The sequence below is a fragment of the Accipiter gentilis genome, chromosome 19 (genome assembly GCF_929443795.1).
Source record: "Accipiter gentilis chromosome 19, bAccGen1.1, whole genome shotgun sequence".
Taxonomy (NCBI): domain Eukaryota; kingdom Metazoa; phylum Chordata; class Aves; order Accipitriformes; family Accipitridae; genus Astur; species Astur gentilis.
Window position 1 is genome coordinate 12878576 of NC_064898.1, and position 26140 is coordinate 12904715.

The following is a 26140-nucleotide window of genomic DNA, read 5'->3' on the forward strand; positions in this document are numbered from 1 at the left end:
GCGGCTTCGCTAGTCGGCGCGGGTTTTGGTTATCCGCTCTTCCTTCGGTGCTTGCCAGCGCTTCCAGCCGCTTCCTCAAGCCGAGAGGGTCTTCACGCCGAAAAACCCCATCGCTTCTGCCCCCAGCAGCTGCTCCTCCACTCGGCTCCCGACCCCTTCCCGCGGCCGCTGGCCTCGCCTCACGGCAGCCTCCAGCGCTCCCGCTCGAGGGCCTGCCGGGCGGGCTGGCCTGCCGGCGTTCCGCGGGCTCCGGGAACGAACTGTTCACCCCTCCCCGCTTTATTTTAGGGTGAACGCGCGCTGTAACGGCCACACATCCCCTCTCCGTGCTCGCGCTGCCCCCGCCACCGTCAGCCGCCCGCCCGGCGGCCGGCTGCCCCGCCCCCCTGCAGCCGCGCCCGGCAACGCTGAGGGCGGCCGAGGGCGGAGCGGAGACTCACGGCGGGAAGGGCGCGCGCCTAGCCCCGCCCACTCGGAGGCGGTCCCCCGGCGGCGTGCCCGCCCCGGCGGCGCTGTCACTTCCTGCTCAGCGGAGTCTGTGTCCGGGTCGCTCGCCGTTCCCTCAGCAGCCGCTACCGCCCGGTTCCGCCGCTCCCGCCCCGGGCGTGATACCCGCTTCTGGGACCGGGGCGGCGGCGGGGCCTGCCCGCGCGGCGGAGCGGAGCGGGGGGGGTGGGGGTGGGCAGGGCCGGGCCGGGCCGGGCCGGGCCCGGCGGGGGTGAGGAGGAGCAGGGCGGGACGGGGCTCCTCTCGTCTCCTCAGCGCCGGTCTCGGGAGGCGGCGGCCGGGCGACGGTGAGCCCGGGGGGCGGGTGGGGGGGGGGGGGCCTCGGCTGCGGGCCCCGGCAGCGGGGCGGCCCCCGCCCCGAGGCGGGACGATGCCGGTGAAGAAGAAGAGGAAGTCCTCGGGGTCGGCGGCTGCGGCGGCAGACGACACCGGCCTCAAAAAGTGTAAACTCGGCAGGTACCGTCTCGCGGCGGGGCGGGGCGGGGCCGCGGCGGCTGTTGCCGGCTGTCACGTCCCGGGCGAGCGGCCGCGGGGGTGGGCCGCTCCTCCGCGGGAGGGCGGGGGGGGGGGCCGGCGGCCCCGCACCGCTCCGCACCGCGTGCCCCCGGGCTGCGGCATCCCTTTGTGCGGCGGCCGCCGGGCCCGGGGTGCCTGGGCTTCGCAGCGGGGGGGGGCTGCGGGCGCGGTGAGGCGGTGGCGGGGCCCGGCCGGCTCCGCGCAGCGCCTCGGTCGTGCCGGCGGGCTCGCGTTTGGCCGCCTGGCGCGGCGCCGGTGGGCACGTCCCCGTGGCGGGGTGTGCTGGTGCGGGGCCCTCGTCGTGCGGGTTGCAGCGGCTGCGTTTGGCTTGTTCCCGCTCAGGGGAGAAACGCTAGGAACCGCTCCCGTTCCCGGCCGGTTCAGCCTTTCGCTGTACCGGTAGGGCCAACTGCAGCAGCGGTCCCCGTAGTGAGTCTAAGCTCTTGCCTGGGGTAGGCAGCTCTCCTCGATTTGAGGTTGCCGGTACTCAGGAGTGTCTACGTTAAATCGTCTCTTCTTTTTTTTGCAGTGAAATGGAGGGAGAGGTCAGCACACTCCAAAACAAAAGCAGGAAAGGTTTTTCTAATAAATACAGGAGCCTGAAGCATCTTGTTCATTAACTACCATAAAAAGACCACTTATGCCGTGATACCCGAAAATTACCATTAGAATGATAAACCATTAGTATGGTGTAGCAGGAGCTTCCGGTGTGGCTTCCCGAAGAAGGCATGCAGTTACTTTCACCTATTAGAACTTGTTACACATGTCAGTAAACCAGTAGTATGACAAACGTCCTGAGGACATAAGAATACAAAGGACTTACAAAATCAATGCTACGGGAATGGCTGTTGCAAGAAACTGTGGCATATGGCTGTTCTCATAGGTTGACCAAGCTTGAGCTTACAAGTACCTAGGCTTTTATTTTGTTATGACTGTTCATTTTGGATAAGTGTTCCAGAGCTCACTTTCTGCAGTCATTACTGATCTTTTAGTTTCAGTCTCAATTTATTCATAGCCAGTTAATAACCATTCTTGTACCTGCGTTATCTTTTATATAACACTCCTCCCTCATGGTTCTGCCTGGTACTGTATTTGGAGTGAACACTGTGTTTTCTCATACTTTATTTTGTTAAATTAAAGAAGCTACATTCTTCTGGTTTGTAATACCGATTTTCAGCTTCCGTGCTCATCATAGCTCTTCTCTGCATCTGTTCCAGTTTCAGTTCATCTTTCTTGAACACTGCTGACCAAAATTTTATGATCTTAATTTCTTTTACTCTAAAAAAAAATCTTTTGAAAGCTCCTTAACAAAAAAAAAAAAAAAAAAAAAAAACCACCAAAAAACAAGACTTTACAGGAAGCTAGTTGTCATTGCGCAAAAACTATGATGTAAATGAGAGTTCATACTAGCTGATCACAAAATGTTAGATACACGAGCATTTTTGATGTAGCATTCTTATATGGCAATATATTGGCAATATTCTTTAATAAAAACAGTGATTACAAATGGATATATGCTAAACTGGATAAAACCAACAAGCACTAGCATACTGTATGGCTCTCTTTAATTCTGGCTTTCAGCATGTAAGGCTTCATCTTGGAGAGCATTGCTTTCTTTTCCAGAGAAGCTTAAAGCAATACATGGGAGATAAAGTTGTTTACCACCTCTCAGAACTGAACTGTTCTTTTCCTGCTTGATGTTTTAATTTTAAAATTGCAGTGTAGGAGCTGCATAATTTTAAATCCTCTCATATGATTAACTTTCACCTCATTCTTAGAAATGATCTTAGCTTGTTCTAAAAGTCTGTAACTTGTCAACGTACACTCCTTTCAAATACAGGGTGCTGCAACTCATTACTGACTAAAGATGCTTTCAAGTGGTCGATATTCTTACTGGAAGAAATCAGTTATTCTATGTATTCTGTTAAAGAAGGATAAATTATGAAAAGTCACTTCCTAGGCAAACTGGGTTGTGTGTTGCATAATGTGGGAGGGGGGAGCTGTGTGTGCTGAGCAGTTTTAATCTTACCATAGATTGTGTATTACTATTCTGGTATGTGTACCAAACATCTATAGAATTTACATATATTTAGTTATATGTTTAATGTAAACAAATTGACTGAGTTTTCTTCCCAAATTTGGATGTTTAACTATAAATAGCCTGACTTTTAAATATGTCAAACTCTGCAGCTTCTCTTGACCTAAATGGGACCTGTGCATATTCAGCACTCTTGAAGATCATGCTGCTTATTAGAGACCTAACTTTAAATGCCTGTATATATAAATATATGTAGATAACAAGGCATTCGAATTACTGAGTAGTGATATTTTGACCATCTGTGTGGGGGTTATTCAGCTTAATATCTACAAGATAACAGTACTTTTGCATTTCAGAAAACATAATAGTTGCAATAAATTGAGCTATGAGAGGTCTGTATTTCAAGGTAATTTTATGTTCCAACAGGTGTTGAAATGGGATGACAGTTGCCCTTTAACAAATTCAGCTTCATTGTTGACATATATTGACTTTGTGGAACAGTCTAAATAGTTTGAAGTAATAATAAACAACTTGGAATTTAATTCTAAATTATTTCTCATTTCTCATATTAAAATAACACTTATCATCCCTGTGTTTCTATAAGCTATTGCAGATCACAAGCCTCTGGTAAAGTAATAAGTGGAGAGGAACATTTTTCAAGCAAAAAGTGCCTGGCTTGGTTTTATGAATATGCAGGTAATATGCAATGGATTAATATTTAAAACTATATGGTTTTGTTTAAAGCAAATGAGTACATCAATTATTATTTGCATTTTGCTTTTACTATGCTGATATAGACATAAAAAATAGGTCAATATTCGCTTCCTTATAGCATGCACTTGAATTAGTATAGCTTTTACTATCGCCTTTTCAGTAGTTCTTCTTTATGACTTTTTCCTCTTTACTCTATGCTTTGTAACTTACCATGGCATTCTTTAAAATGAAATAACTGATGTTGGACAGTACAGTGTTGAACCAGGATATACTGAATGATTCTACTTCCTGATTTGAAATGGGCAAGTAGAAGTCAGGATATTGAGAGGTAGTTTAGATAGTTTATTTATCTAACTAGATATTGTTTATAATCAAGTTGGAAGGATAATTAAAAAGTTCATGATTTAAGCCTCTTGGTTTTCTGTTTTACAAAATAAAATAATAGATACTTATACTGTTTTTCCTGAGAATCTGTCCTAACATTTTTGATAGTGTAAATAACAAATGTTTCATTCAAAAGTGTTAGAAGTAGCCTATTTCAAATAAATCAGAATTCTTATCCAAGTAATAGTTGCTTTCAGTGAGTATGCAGTGTATTTTGCAGAATTTATTAGACTGTTGATGCCATTTATTTACCAATTATATGGTTAGAAATTCACGATCTATAAACTGTTACTAATTTCTTTTCCTGTCTAGTAACTACTTGAAGTCCATTGTAACTAGTTGGTGATTAAAACTCATTAATGTCTAGTTCTCAGTATGAAATGAGCTGATGATTTATCTGCCAGCAATTGGGTTTAGTATATTTATCAGAACTGCTGCTTTCCTTGCAGTCTTTCCACAGCAATGAACTACTCCTGATTCTAGTAATCTGCTTTCTAATTTAGGTTTGAGGCATACTCTTTCGGAGTAAAGAGTCGTCTTCTGGTGAAAATAATAATTCTCAATTAGTTTTCTTCTGATAAATGCACTTGCACATACTTCTAACTTTTCTTTAAGGCCTGTAAATTTTGTTGTTGAGTCAAGAACTGAGTGTAGGAGGATATACTTTGTTAGTTAACCAGTAATCAAAATATGCCACGTTTCTAGCATAAAATAGAATTCCAGTGAAATTATACACCATAGGAGATTAAACGTTTCTGTTAAAAGAGAAAATTACATTCAGACACACACACGCATATCTATAGGAATTGTACATATGATTTCTGGGCCAAAAACACTGATTCAAGTTTATACTTGTCATTACTAGTGAAGCCTTGTATGTGTTTCTTCACAACTTAACCTTGTAATTTTTTTAACACATTCTATGTAAGGGCTTCTCAAAACCAGATAGAAGTGTTTTGCCTTGCTTGCTTAGGCAAAATGTTCTTTCCGACATTTTTTAAGAGGTAGAGGTTCATGGTCTTAAATGCCAATTGCGTTTTATTTTCCTGTGAAAGTAGCTGTTCTGTGTTCTCCCACGGGAGACAGTCCTCCATGAACTTCTCCAACATGGGTCCTTCCCATGGGCTGCAGTTCTTCACGAACTGCTCCAGTGTGGGTCCCTTCTGTGTGCTGCAGTCCTTCAGGCCCAGACTGCTCCAGCGTGGGTCCCCCGCGGGGTCACAAGTCCTGCCAGCAAACCTGCTCCAGCCTGGACTCCTCTCTCCACAGGGCCACAGGTCACAGCCTCCTTAGGACATCCACCTGCTCCGGTGTGGGGTCCTCCATGGGCTGCAGAGGGACAGCCTGCCTCACCGTGGTCTTTCCCACGGGCTACAGGGGAATCTCTGCTCTGGCGTCTGGAGTACCTCCTCCCCCTCCTTCTTCACTGACCTGAGGGGCTGCAGGGCTGTTGCTCTCACATGTTCTCACTCCTCTCTCCGGCTGCCATTTCGGTGCCCACTGCAACTTTTTTCCCTTCTTAAATCTTTTATCCCAGAGTTGCTACCACTATCGCTGAGGGGCTCGGCCTTGGCCAGTGGCGGGTCCATCTTGGAGCCGGCTGGCATTGGTTCTGTCAGACATAGGTGAAGCTTCCAGCAGCTTCTCATAGAACCCATCCCTGTAACCCCCCCCGCTACCAAAACCTTGCCACACAAATGCAATACAATGGGTTCATATTCACTAAAACAATGTGAACATAATGATCCAAGACTTATCAAAATAGCATGTCAACAGGCCTTCTAATAATATTTGGTTACCCAGTAGGAGTCATGTTTGGAACAGGCTTAGCAGAAATAACTGAACCCAGAGAGTGATTCAGAGAAACAAAGAGTTGTGGAGTGTGTCTGTATGTGCTCTTTAAATACGCTTTTTTGCTGCTTTTTAGAGGCTTTCTTTGTGTTAAAATGGAAAAGTGACAGCATGACACTAACTGTTGTGGTCATAATCAAGTTATTTTCTCTGCAGTCATAAACCTTTTTCTGCTTTGTACATGGCTAACATGCTTAGCATTTTCCTGATTTATTGTTATCACTCTCCTCATATTACTCAGCATCATAAAACTAACCTTACATTATTTGAAGATTCATCCTCTTCTGCGTTAGTGCAAACCCATAATGTTAACGTCATTGAAAGAGCAATATCTGTAATAGTAGCTCAGGCAGAATTATTTTTTGTTATTGTTGATAAAATAACTCTTTGAAGAACATTATTCACAGAGTAACTTCAGCACAGAGTAGCAGTACCCAAGTTGTCTCAAAAACAATTGACCACCACAATTATTGGAGTTGAGCTATGTCAGTGGGAAACTCAGTGGAGTCTTTTGAAAACTCGCATACACAAACTAAAATAGCTTGTCTGCTGTTGTGGGGAGGCAGTGCACAAAATGAAAGTTCTGGTTTAGTTTTGCTTTTAGTTCATAGTGTTACTTCATATGTAACATATGTGCCCCCACATTGCGGTTGTTAGAATGGTTATAACATAAAAGCTACTTAATAGTGTAATGCAGTGTTTTTAAGGATAGTTTGTATGCAGTGTAGTTTAATTATTGTTGTGTATAACGCTTGTGAGCAGTGAATGTTACTTAGATTTCAGTCCGGTTTCTTTTTGGTTTTGAAGGTCCCGATGAAGTCGTGGGGCCCGAAGGAATGGAAAAGTTCTGTGAAGACATTGGTGTTGAGCCTGAAAATGTAGGTTTCTTGCACGATACTAATAACACTTTAAAAGGGGGTATTGGGTAAGATTAAGTTCTGTGTAAAACTCTTAACTTCAGTAAGGAAAGGGTTGTTTATCTTCCTGCTTTTAGGAGCTGTTTTAAGATATTCCAGCTGAATATATCAATTATGTGTGGCTGGTGTGTGAGGTTTTGTTTATTATAGTAACATTTCATTTTCAGAAATCAAAATTAAGAGAAAGAGTGCACATAGCTGAATTAATAAATGCTAACAAATATGAAGTGCAAGCATGTACAACAATTGCTAGAATGTTTGAATGCTTAGAGTTTTCTTCTTGGACATCTAGAAATCAGCCTTTTCTTACATACTGACTCCTTTTTCTCCCCTTGTTTTTTCCCCCCTAGATTATTATGTTAGTTTTAGCCTGGAAACTAGAGGCTGAAAGTATGGGATTTTTTACCAAGGAAGAATGGTTAAAAGGAATGACCTCATTACAGTAAGAGCTTTTTACATATATAACAGAATGTTCTAATTTTATGTTTGTACTAGTAGCTTAATAATTCTTGCCCTCAGTTTCTTGTGCATTGGCAGTAAGACACAGAAACTCAGGTCTGGTCTTGGTCAACAACTGGAAATAGCTGTTGTTCTTAAAGTTGTGAATCTGATTAGTTCACACAAATGATGAAGTTTTGTCTAACCCTAATAAATCAGGGTTTGGTGGCTTCTTTTTCTTACAAAAAATATTATTCTAGTTGGTAGACACAAATAAGTAGATCTAGAGATAGCCATAAGCATATCTCAGCACTTGTATTTTAGAAAGTTTTTACTGATTTCTAAGCTTTATAGATGAGGACTGCATTGATAATAATTTTGGTTATTACTGTTATTTATAAGATGGAGGTCAGAAGCCATGCTTAATGCTTAGGCTAAGTAACACTTTCAATTTATAAATAAACTTCTCACTCCTTCTGTTTGTAAGAATTTTTGGTGAGATAACACTCTGCCCAAAGAGGTTTTTTCTTCCATGAGACTGATCAGCTTTTTGTGAGGCTTAGTTCAGTTGTCCCTTTTTTGTTTGTTCTTCATGAAACTACTTATGGTACATGAATGTTTTAAGGGTGACTTGTTATGACACTGCATTCAATATTAAAAATGTCAGGGAGCTACCCTTGCAGCTACAGCATGGTGGAAAAGAGGAGCTGATTTGACCCTTGGAGTTGGCACAGTTGCCTTATCAGTTGTGAATTGGTTTGGGAAATTGTACTGGGTAGATACCCTCTGGTTATTTGAGACTATGGAGTAAGTGATTGTGGCCTGACTCTCTTGTGCAAATCTTACTGATTTGGGATCGTGCTTCCAATAGATGCCTTGATTGTTTTGTGACTGTCAGAAGCTCTTAAATTTAGTAAGAGCTGGAATGATTAAATTGCCTGAAATTCAGGACGACAGAGATTAAATTCCGGGTGCATAAATTTTTAGATGCAGTGAATGGGTGTAATTTGGTTACTTCTCTGAAGTACTTAATTTTTATGTCCAAATGGGAGCTCTCAAGAGTTAGCCAGTATAGCAGAATGCAAGCACAAAGATGTATGAAACCAGGCACGTCTTCAGAGCCAATATTATAGACTTAATTTCTAATAATCTGCTGTGATTAGGAATCTTCTGGATCTTTTAAGAACAGAGCTGGTTATGCTGTAGGTTAAATGTGTTCAAGACAGAAAATATGGTACTGCTGTGCATTTTTACATAAAAAGACTTGTGGTCGGAGCACTTTCCTAAGCCTAAACCAGTTAACCTGTACGTTTTGCTTCCCCTGGGTGTGCTCTAATAGCGGGCTGTAGACTAAGCAGCTGGATCAAGCAATGGCAGTCACGTGAAGGAATTCAAGATTTGTTGGCTTAAAAAGAGAATATAAATCTGTAGACTTGTGCTGTTTGTGGTTACTGGGAAGGGAGGTTCATATTATGGGATACCATCTGGAATGGGGGAATCTAGTTTCTCTTGAAAGAACTGACAGAAGTTTTGAAGAAGGATTTTATTCTCTTAAAGCAAATAGAGTATTATTACATTCTTGCACAGCTGCTTTTTTTTTTTTTTTAATTTTTGCGTGAAGAAACGACATTAAAATGCGCTAAAAGCCCAGAGTGTCTTCTAAGTCAGAGTTTTATTACAGAATCCTTATTTCAAAATATGTGAAATGTCACATAAGGTAATTTCATGAGCAGGGTTGGGTGGAATTCAGCTCCATAGTAAGACACCTAAATGTGTGGTTTATATGCAAGAGCTGGACTTCTTAAACTCTTACTGCAGTCTTTGGAGATCTAGTTAATGTAGTGGAGCCTGGGGAGGTATTCAGTTTGCCCTAAGACCTAGTGGCTGGTCACCTGAATTGCTCTTATAGTTTGGTTGGCTGGACCTCTGTGAATGGCAACACCTACATCTTAGACACCTAAATCTGATCTGCGGTTAGATGCCAATGTTTGGGTGCCTGAATCTTGAAGTGACATTCTTTTGTGTGTGGTTTTATGATACGCTGATGAAGTTTGTTCTTTAGAGAGGAGGAGAAAAATAAATGTGTGATAAGGTATACGCTGTCAAAATTAAGGTGGATCAAGCACTAAGTAGCAGCTTATGAGACTTAAACAACTTAAGCTGCAAAAGTGAGGTTTGTAGTATGTCATGTTGGTAGGGTGAATTCTGCCGTGTGTGTGTGTGTGTGTATTTGAAAGCTGGGTGCCTGAATCTGAATTAATCACCTGAAGCTCTTTTCATAGTCAGCATAGAGAAACAAGTACCTCTGCTGGGCAATTTATATCAGCTATTTTAAACGCCTATTTAGGATGAAATGACTAGCCTTCAGGAAGTGACTGTTCATCTACATTTGCTTTAAAGCCATTGGAGAGTGAATAACTTAGAGTTGAGCATTTAACTTTAGATATCTGAGTTAAAGGAGAAGCATACTCAGGTATTTGTCAATTGTAGGCTTTGCAGACCTACAAAGAAAAAAAAAATCTAGTTACGAAATGAAGGTGAAGGGAAAAGGATTACAATTCATGATTTTATTAAACTTCACAGAAGTCATTGTTTGAACTAGGTAATTATAAGGAATTTTGTGTGTAAGGAAGTGAGAAGTAAGTAAGTAAGTCGGAGTACTTCCCTCTGGCTATTTTTTTTTTTTTTTTAAACCTTAGAATTTGAGCTGAATTTTACATTAAAATTGAGCTTTTAAAAATGAGTGGCCAGGTAAAGAGCAGAGAGACAAGTTAGATTCAAATTGAGCGAAAGATAGGGTCATGATCTCATATTTTTAGGTACAAGAGAAGCCACATGAGAGAGAGAGGGGGGAAAAAAAGCCAGGTTTGTAACTTCTTGCTGTTTGCAGAATTATTAGTAAAACCAACTTATTTGGGTTGGTTTTAATGATAGCCTAATATCAGCTGCTTTTCCAACAAAGCTTTTTGCTTGTTACTGCCTTTCCTTCTGTTAATGTTTGCGAGGCTAACACAAAGCATAAGGTAAATAATTTCTTTCTGCCAGTATAGCATTCAGTGTATACTGGAATCTAAACAATTTCTGTTCTCCAGACCTATAAATCAATTGACATAGTGAAACTATAGCATTGTCAGGGCATGGAAAAGATGTCCCTTTGTTTTCCTAAGCCATTACTTCCTTGGACCTCTGTATGCTCCAGTTACAATATGGAACCTAAATTTCAGAAGATCCTGTTTCAATGCTTGAAGAGAGTGGATGGGCTAGATAGGTATCATTTCCTTTTGTCCATCTGGAGGGCTGGGTGATGGCAGGGGAACTCTTTTTGTAGATTAAAAGACCTTCAAACTACTTTATATACTACCATTAAATGCTTTCGGTTTAATGTTTGTATACATCTCACTAATTTTTATTTTTAGTAAGACAAGCGTGTGCGAATAATTGTAAAATATGAAACATTGGAATATCTGAGTAGGACTTAGTGAATCATCACTCTGTCCATGTTAGCTATGCCTCAGATGAACTCTCTACCTCAACAGAAATCAAAATAGGACTGCTTTGTGGTGCTAATTTAAGTTTTGTTATAAATATGATGTAGGGAACCAAAGAGAAGGTAGTAAGCTAGTGTCTAGTTTTGTTGATCTTGAGGTAGCCTTATTTAATGCTATCTTTCAGTAAAGGCAGTTCAAGAAATCACATCCTTTTTCTAGTCTCTGTAGAGGAGTTTGGTGTTAATTCATTTGTGCTAACTAGAAGGTTGTTCTGACCAAAAAAATAAATAGGAAAATTATTCGAAGTATGGGTGACCTCAGCCATCTTGTTTATGGTGCAGCCATACAAGCAGGTATATCTCTATAAAAGAGGAGTTTGGCAGCTCCTTACCTCACTGATGTGAAGAAAATCCATAGCCAGGTGCGGAAATGCCTTAAATGGCTTTAACAGAGGTATGTCCCTGCATCGGGCTTCAGAGGATGGTGCCTGTCTGTTTGAGTGCGATCCATTTGACTGTTTTGTTTTAAATAGGTTGACAATAGCTCAGGAGTCTTGAGGCTTAATAATTGCACAGTTTCATACCACCTTTTTCAAGAGAATCACTTCTGTATTAAAATATATGTAGCCAATAGTACAGTAGACAATAACAGGCATTTTACTTTGTACTTAAATTCATGATTATTTGAACTATTTTAACAAAATATTTTTAAGTCATTTAAACATACTGAAATTTGTGTTTATCCATGGTATGGTAAATAATCTTAGTCAAATTGTATTTGACAAAATATGTGGTAAACCCACTTTAAGTAGTTTATATATGTCATTAGTACACTAACAACATGAGCACTTAGTTAGGTGTTAAATAGGTGGATTTGTCCTCAAATGTAGAGGACAATATTATTTCAGTATGAAGGTTTGAACATGGAAAGAAGAGACATGAACATAAAACGAGATGCCTTTGTAGCATAGTATAATACTGTTTTAAGGGGTAAATGATAGAATACATAAACCAATTAGATGCCTGAAGACAAAAAAACCTAATTTTTTATTAAATTTACCAAAGCTTTTTTTAACAGGATTTCTTTTCAACTTAATGCATGGTTTATTGCAAAATATATTAGTTCTTGTCATCTGAATATGCAGCCTAATTAGCTAATAGTTTTATTTTTTAGCACTGATCTTGGGTGGGACTCAGTGCTGCTTTGGGTAGATGCTGCTAGAGACAAGAAATAACAAAAGGCTCCATCAGCTGGAATTTGTTGTGGCAGCCCCAGAGGGGCAGACAGACAGACATGCATACACAGACTAGCAGACCTGAGGAACAGGGAGTGTCGGCTGTGGGCAAAGTACGGCATCAAAGTACAGCATCTCAGCAACCTGCTGCAGTACTCCCGAAGGGCGCTTGCTATGGGCTGAGTCCCTAAGGAGCTGTTAGATGCAAATGTATTCTCTGAGAGGCAGGCTGCCAGGAGGGGGGGACATTACCAAAGGAAGTATTTATTTATGTATCTGTATTTCTGAAAGTATTGCTTCTGTCACACAGGGTACAGGGCAAGGTGCATTTATTTTTATTTTTTTTTAATCTTAGCAGCTATTATTTCATAAGAATAAAATGTGATATAATATAACAGCTGTTCTTTTGAGTGAGTCTTTCCTGGAGGATTAGCATGTGTAAATTACATTCTCCTCTGCCATTGTTGGTGAATCTAACCCGTTTTCTATTTGGAAACAAAAGCCCTTGCCAAGTAAAATACGTAGAGATCTTCTTTTCTGCCAAAAAGTTATTTTTGCCAAAGGGTTATCCTGTCAACTAGCAGACCTGTACATTCTCATGCAGCCTGTAAGTTTTCAGTTGAATAGCTACTGTCTAATCCAGGTGATAGGCTTATCAAAGCTTGTGTTTATCAGTCATAAAACACGAGCAGACTAGTATGTTTTGCAGAGTGCTGCTCAGTCCTGACACTCATAAATATGTAGTCTTGAAGTGTGTTTTCAAGGTTTGTTTTTCTTCCATAGAGATATGACATAAAGCCCTTATTTACAGCTGGATTTTACCACCTTAATGCACGCTGAATACTGTTTTCTCCAACCTTCCATAGTGATTGAAAGATAAGGTAGTGCTGGGTGTGAATATAAATTGTAGAGTATGGCATAAAAAGACTACTATTTGAGAAGCAGAGACTTTGTATTATATTGCTAACATATTTTTTAAAACTTGCTTACAGAAGCCAGGCATCCATCATTTCAGTAAGCTGCAGATGTTGAGCATGTTCAGTGTTCTTTAAGTCACCTTCATAGTATTAATCCTGTACAACTGATGATTACATTTTGGTGATTTTAAATTTTTTTGTTTGCTGGCATATTTTTTTTTCATTTTCCAAATGTTTTGTTTTGAACTTCTAACATAATTTGGTTTTATTTCTTTTAAGGTGTGACTGTACAGAAAAATTACAGAGTAAATTTGACTTCTTGCGGTCACAATTGAATGACATTTCATCTTTTAAGAATATCTACAGATATGCCTTTGATTTTGCAAGGGTAAGACTACTGCAGTGTTAGAGAATTTCTTATTTTAATTATTCAACAAGCTTGTACTTGAGTGGGTTTTGTGCTTTCTTTATTCAACCTTAGGATAAAGACCAGCGAAGTCTTGATATTGATACTGCAAAATCCATGTTAGCTCTTCTGCTTGGAAGAACTTGGCCACTGTTTTCAGTATTTTATCAATACCTGGAGGTACAAGTTTCCTTGACTTTCTGAATGATGGCATAGTAGTTGGGCTGTTCTGTGAAAAGATTTCAGGGTTTGTGTTGTTTTTCTCAAGAATGTATCCATATTGCTCCTCTTCCCTTGCTTGATGTGCTTATGAAACAATGATGTATGTGTCACAGATTCTTTTCTCCCTCCCTGTACCCACCCCCCCTTCTTTTATCAAAGGCAACTAAAATTCCGTCTTAATTAGACTATAAAGGTAAATTTAAAATTAAATAATAGAGCCCCAACAGTCTCTTCATGTGGTACATCTGTGCTGAATTTCAAGTTTACTTTGTGTAGTTATAGTATGTAGGTACCTTGAACTCTGGCTGTCTCTGGAAGATTTTGGTCAGCTCAGCTGCAAGTGACTTAGTCAATAATGTGGACATGTGTAGGTTGTGGAGCATGCTGGGCTTGAGACTCCTCTCTGGCTTCAAATCAGTACTAACATTGCAAAGTAGATGGCCTTATGTTCGTATGGTATTGTACGCTGGAGAAAAGATTATTTTTTAATCATTCATTCTGAAAATACTTCTGAGCTAAGTGTGCCCCACTTCAGGGCAAGATGAAAATTTACCAGTTTTTGAAGCTTAAGAGTGGTGACTTTGTGATTCCCTGGTATTTCAATTTTGCTCTGATCCTTCAAGAAACCATTTTATATAGTTTTAGTACTATGAAATATGTACACGTGTGGTATTTTAGAAAATGGAAAACCAAGGAAATAGTAACCGTTGTTACCCATTAAATGAGTTGTTAGGAACTGATCGAAGATAAAATGAGATGCAGCATTACCAAATGTCACTTGACATTTTAATGTTCTGAAATTATTTTCCCTAGCAATCGAAGTATAGAGTTATGAACAAGGATCAGTGGTACAATGTGCTAGAGTTCAGCAGAACTGTCCATGCAGATCTTAGCAACTATGATGAAGATGGTGCATGTAAGTATTCATAACATTTGGCTTATTCAACTATTATTTCAGTATTTTCAATTTGCATAAAACAAATTTCTGTAACAGAAACAATATTGTAAGTTATAAAATATTTCTTCTCTAACAATGTGTAGAAAAACTGTCCTGATAACCATCCATCTTCAAACTGTAGATATTAATCGTAGTAGTTTGTCAGGGGTATGATGGTGTACTTGAGCCAACTTATATTCAGTTGAGGATCTAGTGAAGCTGCTTGCTACATGAAACTATAGACTTGCAAACAGAATTATAAAAAGCAAACTCTCAATTTGTACCAATATATAAAAAACTGTAGTTTACCTATGAAGTAGCCTAGCTGTTGGTACTTGGGGCTGAACTCTACACCTGGCTGGTAGTCAATCATACTATGACTGCATTAGGCACCCCATTTTGGTCTGTGTCCTAATTATGTGCAATTTTGAAAGCTCTAGGAAGAAATTAGTTGTGCTGATTTACAATACAACCTTATTTTTATGCTTTCCATTCAGTTCAGTGCAACTGTCAGATGTCAGGAACATGTTTTTCCCGTAGTTCTGTGTAGTGTTATTTGTGCACTTTTTGCCACCTTTTGATTGAAATTATTGTCGTAATCTTTGAGTCTTAATAAGTATTTGACCATAGGGTTGACATGGATGTTACCTAGACCAATAGTTTGAACCTTCATACTTTAAGAGAAGATGTTTGAAAGACATTGGCAAGTATAACTCCAAGTTTCATCCATTTGCAGGGCCTGTACTTCTGGATGAATTTGTTGAATGGCAAAAAGTTCGTCAAGCGTCATAGCAAGAATTCAAAAGAAAATGCAAAAGTTTTTTTGGTGCCCGCCTGTACACAAACTAATGAGAAAAACAAAGGATTGCATTTTCATTCTTAAGAAAGACTTTACAGTAATTTTTTTTCCTTTTTTAAGGAAATTTTCTTGTTATACGTGATATGGGCATTGAACCACACCTCTTCTGAGACTGAAAGTTGGAGTTCTTGTTTTGAGTCTTATGTTTATAGCATTTATTTCAGAACAATAAAGATTCAGATTTGTGACAAAGGCCTAAAAGTGAAGAATGTCCCTTGAATGTGAGTGTGGTGTCTATTTTTAAAACCAAATCTTTAAGATTATCTTTCTCAGAAGTGCCCTTTGCTATGAATTTTTGAAGACCTTAAAAACGCTTAACTGGCACTGTTGCTTGCTGATGGTATGATTGTCTTGTGTGACAAACATTAGAAAGAATGACTGATTTTTGGAGCCCTGGGTGGGAGTGTATTAATTTGTTTATTAATTATTGGTCATGGGTTGCGCCACAGTTTTCAGCTCCTTGTGGAGACAAAGGCCTTAAACTCTAATTTTTTTTCTTTTTTGTTCAGTACCCACCCAGTGGCATGGCATTTAATGGCAGGCCCTTTTAAAGCAGAAAATTGTAGAGCATTTGGCTCTGTATGCAGAATGGCTGAAAACTAGTTGCCTGTACTTCAAATGGTGAACACAGATACTCTTTGGTACAGTAAGGCAGCTTCAAATTTCTACTACAACTTAGTCTTTGGATTGCTTTGTATAAAAAGTGCAATTTATATTTTAAAAGGGAAAGCTGGAAAGACTTGGTTTCGAGCTTTGCTTCTTAGATGTTTTAGACTGGAAGCATTCACAGCATGACTTTTTTTTTTTATCTCCCTGGATGTTTTTCATAATGTAAGTCAAGAAGAGACTATTAAGTCACCTACCTTTGACCTGTATATAACAGGCTATTAATTTTTACCCTGTTACTCCATCTATTGAATCCAATAACTACTGTGATTTGCCCTTCTGAGAAACCAGAGCAGAATGAGAGAATGAAGCATTTGTAACTTCTACTTTATTATATAAATACGTTATGTAGACTGTGATAATGCTATGAGACTCAGTCAGTGATCGAGGCCTCATTGTGCCAAATACTTCAACCGCTTGAAATAAGAATAGACAATGTAAGCTAGGCATGACTTGAAGATCTTTGCCTCAGGGAAATGACTTATGTTTTGCACATCCCTATTCAGACTAACAAGCATGAGTTTTCCTGTCCTTAAGGAAAGCTTTATTCCCAAGATGAATCTTTTTTTTTTTTTTTTTTCTTTCTTTCTTTCTCACAAGGAGGGGGAAAAAAGACAAGGTATGAGGAGAAATGAGAAGTGGAACAAACTAGTAGTGTGTGCCTGTGCTCTTGTTCTACTAGAGGACCACTCTTGCAACTTACTCTTCAGAACTGCTTGCTGTGGGCTGCAGGAAGCAATGCAGTGGTGGTCCATGGGCTGTTCTACAAGTCATCTGATAGTGCAATTGAACCTTAGAAGCTTGGTTCTGCCCAAGTGAAAAAAAGCATTGGGGGGAAAAAACAAACAAAAAAACAACCCCAAACAGTTGAGATACTTGGAAGATCTCTGCTTGTACAGTGGCTAGTGTATCCGTGCATGCAAACACATGCGCTACAGCTGTTCTGTTATTCCACCTTTTTTAAGTACTTACTTTTAGGCCTCATGTAGTCTTCAGCAGTTCTCTTCAATATGTTCCAAGTTGTTCATTTGCATTACTGATAATTCTGATTTCACTCATAACAGAGTGCCTTTCATTTGGAGATTGCCCTACCCCACAGAAAGTTAGTGCCAGAATGAGATTAACTTCAAGAGTCCCAAGATCTACTGGTAGAGTAAGGTCCTAAGATGCACAGATAAACATGCACCAGTTAACTTAGGTCAGGGGAAGTACTGCTGTATACTAAATCTGTGCGGGGGTACTGATTCTGAAATTAATTTCTCAAATTCACTAAAATAACTCTCCTTGCTTAGTATGTTTAGTCTCCATCATAACTGGGAAATTATCTTTCCAGAAGTTTTGAAATACTTGTTAGAAGGTGAATATTTTACAGTGTGATTTAAAAAAAAAAAAAAAAAAAATCATCTTTTTTTGGGTAACTGCAAACTGTTGTAAATTCAGTTTAAACCAGTTGGTCCTAGAGGATGGTATTAGAGTTTAACAGTAGGAGTGATGCATCTACCAATCCAAGGTGGTCAAGTACTTACCGTTAAGGTGTAAGACGCTATGTGATGTATCATTTGTATCTCTGTTAAGGTTTTATCAGTATTCCTATAATAAATCCATGTTTCAGGGATTTATAACTTGGTTGTGCGTGTGATTGCAAATCATAAGTTACTGTAAAACTTTGACTGGGAATGAATGTATTTAAACTACTTAAAATCAATATAGTTTTTCAAATTTGAATAAAATAGGGTTTTAAGTTATGGGGGTTTGTGCTAAAAGCTGCAATCAGATTTATTGTTTAAATGTGAACTAATGGCTTGTACAGTTTCATTGTGAGCTGATCACTTTTATTAGCTGTCTTTTATTAAATCACCTTGCAGCTTACTGTGGACAAGTGCCAAAAGCTGTTTATTTATTTTATTTTTTTAATTTTGTGCATGTCCACAAGCCAAAACTGAGTTCAGCTAAATGCGTTCTGTAGTCCTTGGACTTTAATTTTGCTTTGCTCAGGTGCACTTCAGTCTATTGAATTAAAAAAAAAAAGTGATACCTTCTTTTTCAGTATTCTAAGATGAAAGTTCACAGTTGAAATATGCTGCCACATTTACAGCAAATAATAAAATCAAAGGTGAAATGTCTTCCAAAACTAAATCATAGTGGTGTCTATCTTGATGTTATAAACTTCACTTTAATCTCACTTTCATTTCTTGATATTAATTCTTCCTAACTTAACTGGGTTTTTTCTAGTTTTCTTAGACAACTAACATTTTTGGGTTTTAAATCTGAAAACGCCCACCTGTTCATGGAAAAAGCCATATTGGTAGTTTGGAATGTAATATTTCTCCTATGTAAAAATGTGATCTTGAATTAAACAGTCATGTATGTTTACCTATGTCTTTAACTGTATATGTAGTTTTGATCCAATTTATCTTTACTGTTTAAACGTCTAATTCTTTACTAATGGCTGTAATTTCACATTTCTATATAGCGGAATTTGAATTTTGCAATTGAGATTACTGAGGATACAAGCTTGGGACCGCTCACAGATGGCCCGAGAGGGGGCACTGTGGTCTGTATTTCCATTGTTAAGGTTTTTTCATCTCTCAAAAGCTTTGAGCTGATGTACTGATACTGACTGCACAAAAATCGCAAGAGGAATCATAAGTTTAATGTTTCTGATGTCTTGTTCATTTTATGAACTAGTGAACAGTTCTTTCAATGCTATATGTACAAACTTGTACAGGTTTAGCTTTAAGTATCATGAATAAAATGGTATGAAATAGGGCAGAAAACTTTTTTTTTGTCATGCTGCCTCTTTTAGTTTTTTTCTTTTGTGCATGTATAACTGTTCTTAAAGTCACTGAGAGACTTAATTCCAGCAAGATGGATCAGTCAAATTTCTTCTAACTTAACCTTGCTGAGTAATTTCTTGGCTCCTGTGTGCACATATAGAAAATAGAACTTGATCGCAACTGGGAGCAACAGTGAACACTGTTCTTGATTGTATTCCATATTATTAGGTGCTGATAGAACATAATGGTCCTGCTAATTAACTGTCAGGAATTATTCATTGGATGAACACTGTTCCAACAACCTGTTGCAGTGCATATGAATGAAAGGAGAATGAGCTTTTCTCTCTTCCCTGGCCACCTCCCTGCCCCCTCCAGCATATCTCTTGGGTCACTTGTCTGCTTTTAGGAAAGGATTTGGTGTTTTCTAGTATACTCTTCCATAGGGTCTTCCAGAGCCCGTTACAGAAGCGATCAAAGCCAGCATCCCATCATAAGTTTGAGTTAGTGACACTGTTTTCCTTGCAGATACAGCTTGTTCCGCTCTTGACAGTTTCTAGTTGTTGAGGTCCAATGCCATACCTGCCTGAGGACAGTCTTCCCTCCCAAAGAGCATCAGTCTCTCTCAGACCTAAGGCAATGCCCGTTTGTTGTCTCCACCATTCCACTTTATCTTCTTGTGATAATGAAGTTCCCTGTGCCTTCCTGAGTCACTAGGATGCTTAGAGGTATGCAAACCAGGCATCTCATATCTGTATCTACAAGCGATGGCAACAGTTCTGTTGCTTCTCTTTATCCTTGTCTTCTATATTATCATTCTGTATTTCTTTCTGTCGCTGTGGGAAAGGACACTGTAGTGTTATGTAGGCATATTAAAGACTGAATGTGTACCACAACATGATGTTGCCTAGTGTTATCTTAATTTTTTTTAGTTTTAAACCACTGCCAGGCTTGTCAACAAAATTAAATTAGTTTCTCAGATTTGTATATCACTTAATCCAGACTCTAAACTTTAATCTTGCTCCTGTTTTTTATCTTAGCTAATCAGAATATGGCATTCTCTGTATGTTGGGATCTCCTTAGCTTTTTTGCCTCCTGAATAGTAACTGTCCAATGACAGAAGATGCAGGTTACTGAATTTGTCTCTTTTATAGGCCTTATAATGGACAGGGTTTTATCTTAATGAGCCAAATACAATTTCTTAATTCAAGTTGGTTCTAACATATTTCTGTTGAATGACTTACTACTTCAAGTTATTAAAATGTTATGGTTGTGTCCTGTTACTCTAGAAACTGTGCCTATTGATAAAGATGCTTTAAACACATAAAATTTTTCAGCTGCTTAAATTAAATTTCTTCCCTAATTTTAACAATTTAAGAAAAAAAATCACTCCATGTTTCAGGGGGTTTGTTCATGTATGTATTTTTATCAGTTCAGTAGTGAATTAGTGCTGATTGTAAAATAATTTAAAGGTATTTTTGGCTGATTTATATTCTAGCTAATATACAACTTAGTTTTTTCCTTATTATTTTCAGAATTACTTAATTTATTTTCACCGTTCACTTTATGATAAAGAATTAAAGTGCTAGAATATAGTATTGCCAGCTAGTTTAAATTTTTTCTGATAATAGCACTGCAATGATTCTTTATAATTTGTTAAATATTAGAATATTTCAGGAAGGGTTACTGTGCCTATTGTAATTTAAATTACAATAAAATGAAATGGTAGATGTGACCTGTAGCCTGCTAACTGTAATAGGCTTAACGTGAAATTATTTTTTGCATTCAAAAGTGGTTCACCCTAAATCAGTTTTTCTAATGAAAGAGGAGATAATATCCTATGATGTAATGCCTCTCCAATTAAAACTTAGAAAGAAATATGATAAACTTCACCAGCTAATATTACATTCCCATCTAGCTGTTCAACATACTTCAGTTTGAACATGGAAAAAATGTTAGTCAGGATACCTGAATGAATGATTCGGAACACATCTGAGGTAAATCATTATTAATCCATGAGACGCAATTACTTTAATTTTTTGCAGATTACAGCAACAATAGGAAGAGGAACATTAGTTATATAAGAAATATGTCCTCTGCATACCTGGCACTTGCTTCTGAGTTACACTTTTGTGTAGTAGATAGAGATATTGGTTCTACTTGTCTGAATCTACAAAACAAAGAAAACAGTTTATTCCCTTGTGTGTTTGATTTTTGCATCAGGGCTGAGTAGTAATTCAAAGTAAAGACTAGTGCTGGGGTTCCAAGGGCTGGGCATGGGTCGTGACACTGATTTTGCCATGATGTGAAACAGAAATATTCATGGCACACAGGGGAAAGAATAGGAAATGTATCTGAAAATAAAATACAGTCATATTCTACCATTTCTCCCTTTATTTCCATGCTTATTTGTTTAACCAGGGGAGTGTTCTGTCCCTATTTCAAACTTGTAGTTTGTATACATGCACACACATTTTATATATAAAAATAAATACATAAATGTTTCCCATCTTGTGTTCAACCTGGTGGAAACTGCCCAGAAGGAGTTTGAAGGTGAAAGAAGAATTAGAAAGGACCTTCAGTTCTCCTCAGCTTTCCTATAGAATATGTACATTTTTGGGGAACGTGGAGGTCGCTGGTCACCTTTCTGTCCTATGCAAATCTCCCTCAATGGTGTTTTTTCCATTTTAATGAACCATTTGAATGGTTCTGTCCTAGGAGCCAGTTTAAAGTTTTGATAGTGAAATGCTGTTTCCCCTCCTGAATCTTCAGTAGCCTTATTCAAGACCTATTGATTTTAATTATATGTTTAGGGTTTTGTTTGGGGTAGTTTTATTGTTGTTGTTGGGTTGGGGTTTCTTTGGTTTGTTTAGGTTTTGGGGGTGTTTTTTTTTCCCCTGCTATGGTGACTGTTGGCTTACAGAATGAATACTCTGCTGTGGAGAAATGTCCTCATAGAATTGGAGATGCCAAACCTAACAATGTTCATGGGGAGACAATAATTACTACTGACACTTGAGTGAGCCACCAGGATATTTATGTGCCACGCCTACCCTTTGCCAGTGTTCCTGACATATTTTTTTTAATTGTTTATGGAACTGTGATTTTAGGTTGTATATTAAATCACACAAGGATATTGCTGTGCTTATGCTGTACAACTGAGTATATGATGTACTGAAGTTCATTGCAATGTATAATTCTTAAATGAAATGCTTATGACTTTAATGATGTAGGGTGTTATAGTTTGTGGAGCTTCTTCATGTGTTTTTGTGACATAGTGAGTGCGATGCATAGCTCAATGGAAAATTGCTGGTTTCTGAAGTCATGGGGAAGCATCTTAAGTGTCAATAGCTATCTGTAAGCAGTAAATAAGGTTCAAAACACAGTTTCATTTGCTATTTTATTTTTTGATGCTCATTTTGATTTCCTAAAGGATCACTGTTCATCAGGGAACATGTTCATAGCCCTTGTTTAATAACAGAATTAATATTATTTTTCTGTTAATTTCAGAGTTGGGGAGGCAGCTAGTGTACTAGCATGTAAGGCTTCAGTTTCATTGTACTAGGTACTGTGTTATTAATAACACTTTTGTCCCAACCTAGTGAGATTACTGTCCTACAGATAAATACTGTTCTTATGCTTTGCATAGTGCTTGTGTTTTAACTGGAACATTCCTGCAGTCATAATATTAAATATTATTCCATTTAAGTACATCACCTATAGTTGGTCATTATTCCTTAAAAATGTAATTAAACCAAGAACTTGTTTTCTAGTATTAATGTTACCAATGCAAGAGAGAAAAATCACCTCATTCCCATTTATTACTTAGTTTATACATTTCTTGAATGTTTTGCCCTTCTTTACCTCAAAGATTTGATTGGTGTTAGCATAGTTTGTGTTCACCAATGATGATTCCAATCAACTTCTATGATTATTTGGGTTAAATTTTGCCCTTTGGAAGTAAGTAAGAGGGGCCCAGTTCTCCAAACATGCTTAAGATTTCATCCTCACAGAAATTATGTTCCTAATGATTGACAAGACATTTAATTCAGGCCCTTCTAGCTTAGCTTTTATAATGGTTCATCCCTGGATCTTCTGCCATCCCTGAAATAGTGGCTGCCTTAACTACAACAGAAGCAGTAAATACTAATTGCTAAGCTTCTGCTGCTTTGAAATACCAGGTAGAAGACAGAGGAACTGCTTATGTTTATGTTGGATTGCAGGCCAGGTTTATGTGTGCATCACTTGGGCTACAGTTTCAAACAGGTGTGAGGTTGGCTGTCTTTCCTTTAACTAAGTTCTTTTTGTTATGTTGCAGTGAGAAATAAAGATTGCCATGCTACATTATGCAACATCTTCATAGATTTAAAAATGGCATGGCATAGTAAGGCACAGAGAAATAGAAGGAACCGTCAGGCAGCATCTGAGATACTTAGCTTTTGGCTGGTATAGTGCATTATGCAAACAAAATGACTGGGTCTGAATTTTCAGGTTTTTTGATGTTTCCTTATGCAGATGCCTAACATGCTACACAGAGGGCCTGTTTTTAAGAAGATCTGAACATCCAAAAAGCTTGGGGCTTTTCCTTTGCAACAGTGCAACTCCTTTGATAGTATTCTGGTGGCTACCAGGAAGAGGAAGCCATTTAATTGCTGGATGTCTTCTAACTGTAAGAGAGTCCACAGGAGACATGGGACTAGTGGACTCCTATTCCTCTCTTGCACATTTGTTAGAGATATCATGCTGGACATCAGGAGCAGATACACTTTGGTTGTCCCCAGCCACATGTGACACCACCACCCACCCACCCCACCCCACCCCCCCGAGACAATTAGCCTCTGACAGATTTGATCTGGAGTAAGGAATTGGTAAGTGATGCTCCCAAGAAAAGTTTCTTGAACATCTGTGTGTTATGGAAATGTGACATACCAATGCTTCGTAGCTAATTTGAAGGGGAAAACATTACAACAGCCATTTCAAATCTAGATGAAGCAAGACTAGATTTAACCAGCTTTAATAGATTTAATTTGTGGTCTGAAATTGCCTTTTTAGAGTTCAGAAAGCCCCAGGTTACTTTGGTTTTGCTGAGTTAGCTCTATGGGGTTTCAACTGGAAATACTTCCATGCAATATACAACATATTTTGTAAACAAGGAAGTGATTGTGGTTTTACGTAACAATGTAGTGCCAGTAAAATATGGTTGGGGATAGAATTTCTGGACATAAAAACACGTTTTTGTTATCAGAGGATGGCTTATATGGTTGCTTTATTTAACGTTGCAAATCTGGGTTTAGAAGGAATTTTTCACTCCGTGAATTTTTTCAATTCACTCCGTTGAATTGAATTTTGCAAGTGCTCATCAGTGTGAACAGGAGTTGCACAGGTGTGCCCTTTGAAATCAATGAGTTGATGCTTTAACTGAAATTTTAGAGCAGCATTATATAAATGGACATAGAAATTCTCACGTATCTATTTTCTTATGCTCTTCTGTTGCTAATGGCAAAGCTGGCAGTTTTATCAACACCCATGGCAGCACTGCACTAGGAGTGCTAGCGTTATTGTTCTAGCAGCTTGCACAGGCTTTGCAGTATGCACAGACCATTACAGCCAAACAACTGAACATCTCTGAGCTGTGTCATAATTTGTCTGCTCTATACCTCTGTGACTGCAGCCCAGAGATGCCGTACTAGTTCTGGGAACAGCTGTCCAGTGCATATGGTTTCCATTTCAAAAGAATTTGTGAATTGGTTCCTGTTAAAACATGATTAGATAACTTTATCTCACTGTTTCCTTCTTATTCCAAAGATATTAAATGTATATTTTGAATGTTTTTCAATGTTAATAAAAATGCTAATCATATAGATATTGGAAGATACTCACTTTGAAGATCTCCCGTTAAACAAACTAACTTATTAAATATAGCCAAAAGAGAATCCCGATAAATCTACAACACACTGTGAGGTAAGATGTGTTTCGTCATCTAAATGCGTATTTTCTGTTTGTGTAAGATAGAACTTTACATGCACAGAGGAAAATAAACAGGTTTGTGCTAAAGGTTACTATATTTTGAACTTAGATGAGCACTTACAGCATGCCTGTCATGTACTGATGTAATTAATGAGTGAAACTTCACACAGACAGCATTGTGGCTACAAAGTTATCTTCCATTTAATAGACTGATATGCTAGAGGTTACAGGGCAAGTCGCTGCCATATCAGGAGTCTGTACTGCTTACCTGCTTTACTAACCTTTACAGTCTTGCCAAAGCTTCTATGGGTTTTATGCTGGCAGGAAGGCAAAATTAACAGACTTTGATCCAGTTGTGTGGGTGGAATTAGTGCTGCACATATATCTACTATTCTGTAGCCCTCATCACCATTCAACATTATTTTACCCAAGGATGGAGTAGCAATTTTGGCTAGGAATTTATGTTTATTGGCTTACCTTTTCAACAAGCAGAGGAGAGTTTTACATCTTGTATATTTGCCAGTATGTTTTGCCCCCAAATTGTACGTGCTTACTGTTGTTACTGAATGTTCCTAACTGGTACAAACATTGCCAGTGTTTGCTGTTTATGGCCAAACTATAGTGAATTAGCAATATGTTAAAAAGGTAAATTTACAATTTTATACAAAGACAACTTTACACAAGTTTGTAGACAAAGGGTAGAAATGACACCCAAAACAAGAAATCTGTGGTCCCTCTGTCCCTTCCTACCCTGCTTCCCTTCTCTGTAATTGTGTATCTTTCCTGTATATGAAGGGAAAAATCATGAAGAAAAACTTTGGAAGGATGAAATGAAGAGAAACTATGACTAGAGGCAAGAGAGTTTTATTTTAATTATATTTTACTGAATAATTTGATTGGAAAATTATGTAGTTGGAAGCTAAGCTTCAGAAACAAGGTGCAATGAACTAAAGCTACAGTATTGCAATACATAGTATCAATGAGTGTTGTAAACATCTTGGAGAAGTTATGCTTGTATAGTTGAAATTAAAATCATGGTTTTCTTCCTAGTTTCAATAAAAGACATTAGAAGATCATTCATCTTTCAAGGAAATATTTAAATTCAACTACTATCAAGGTAAAATGTTTCTGTTTCATTAGAATTACACCTTGTATCTAATCTTTCTCAATCTTTCTCTGCATAAAGAATCCAATGGAAAAAAGATTGTACAAAACAAGAACAAAATAATGGTTTCTCACCTAGATAATATGATTAAATCTGTGAAAAATAGTTCAAGCACAGTTATCTGATGCAAGAGACTGAGA

General features: G+C 38.6%; 1 protein-coding gene across 4 annotated transcripts; it reads left to right on the top strand.

Moving 5' to 3' along the window:
* The first annotated feature begins 778 nt into the window (after positions 1-778).
* Positions 779-18012, top strand: DCUN1D5 (defective in cullin neddylation 1 domain containing 5). Of its 4 annotated transcripts, XM_049823160.1 has the most exons (9): positions 779-963; positions 1553-1590; positions 3671-3757; positions 6818-6888; positions 7278-7369; positions 13284-13392; positions 13486-13590; positions 14446-14548; positions 15306-18012. In XM_049823160.1, exons 1-9 carry the CDS (start codon positions 878-880, stop codon positions 15359-15361), a joined length of 747 nt encoding a protein of 248 aa, XP_049679117.1. In that variant the 5' UTR covers positions 779-877; the 3' UTR covers positions 15362-18012. The 4 variants fall into 4 exon arrangements, with proteins under 4 accessions (XP_049679117.1, XP_049679114.1, XP_049679115.1 ...); XM_049823157.1 differs by lacking the exon at positions 1553-1590 and having other exon boundaries at positions 784-963; positions 3666-3757; XM_049823158.1 differs by having other exon boundaries at positions 861-963; positions 1553-3757.
* The last annotated feature ends 8128 nt before the right edge of the window (positions 18013-26140 follow it).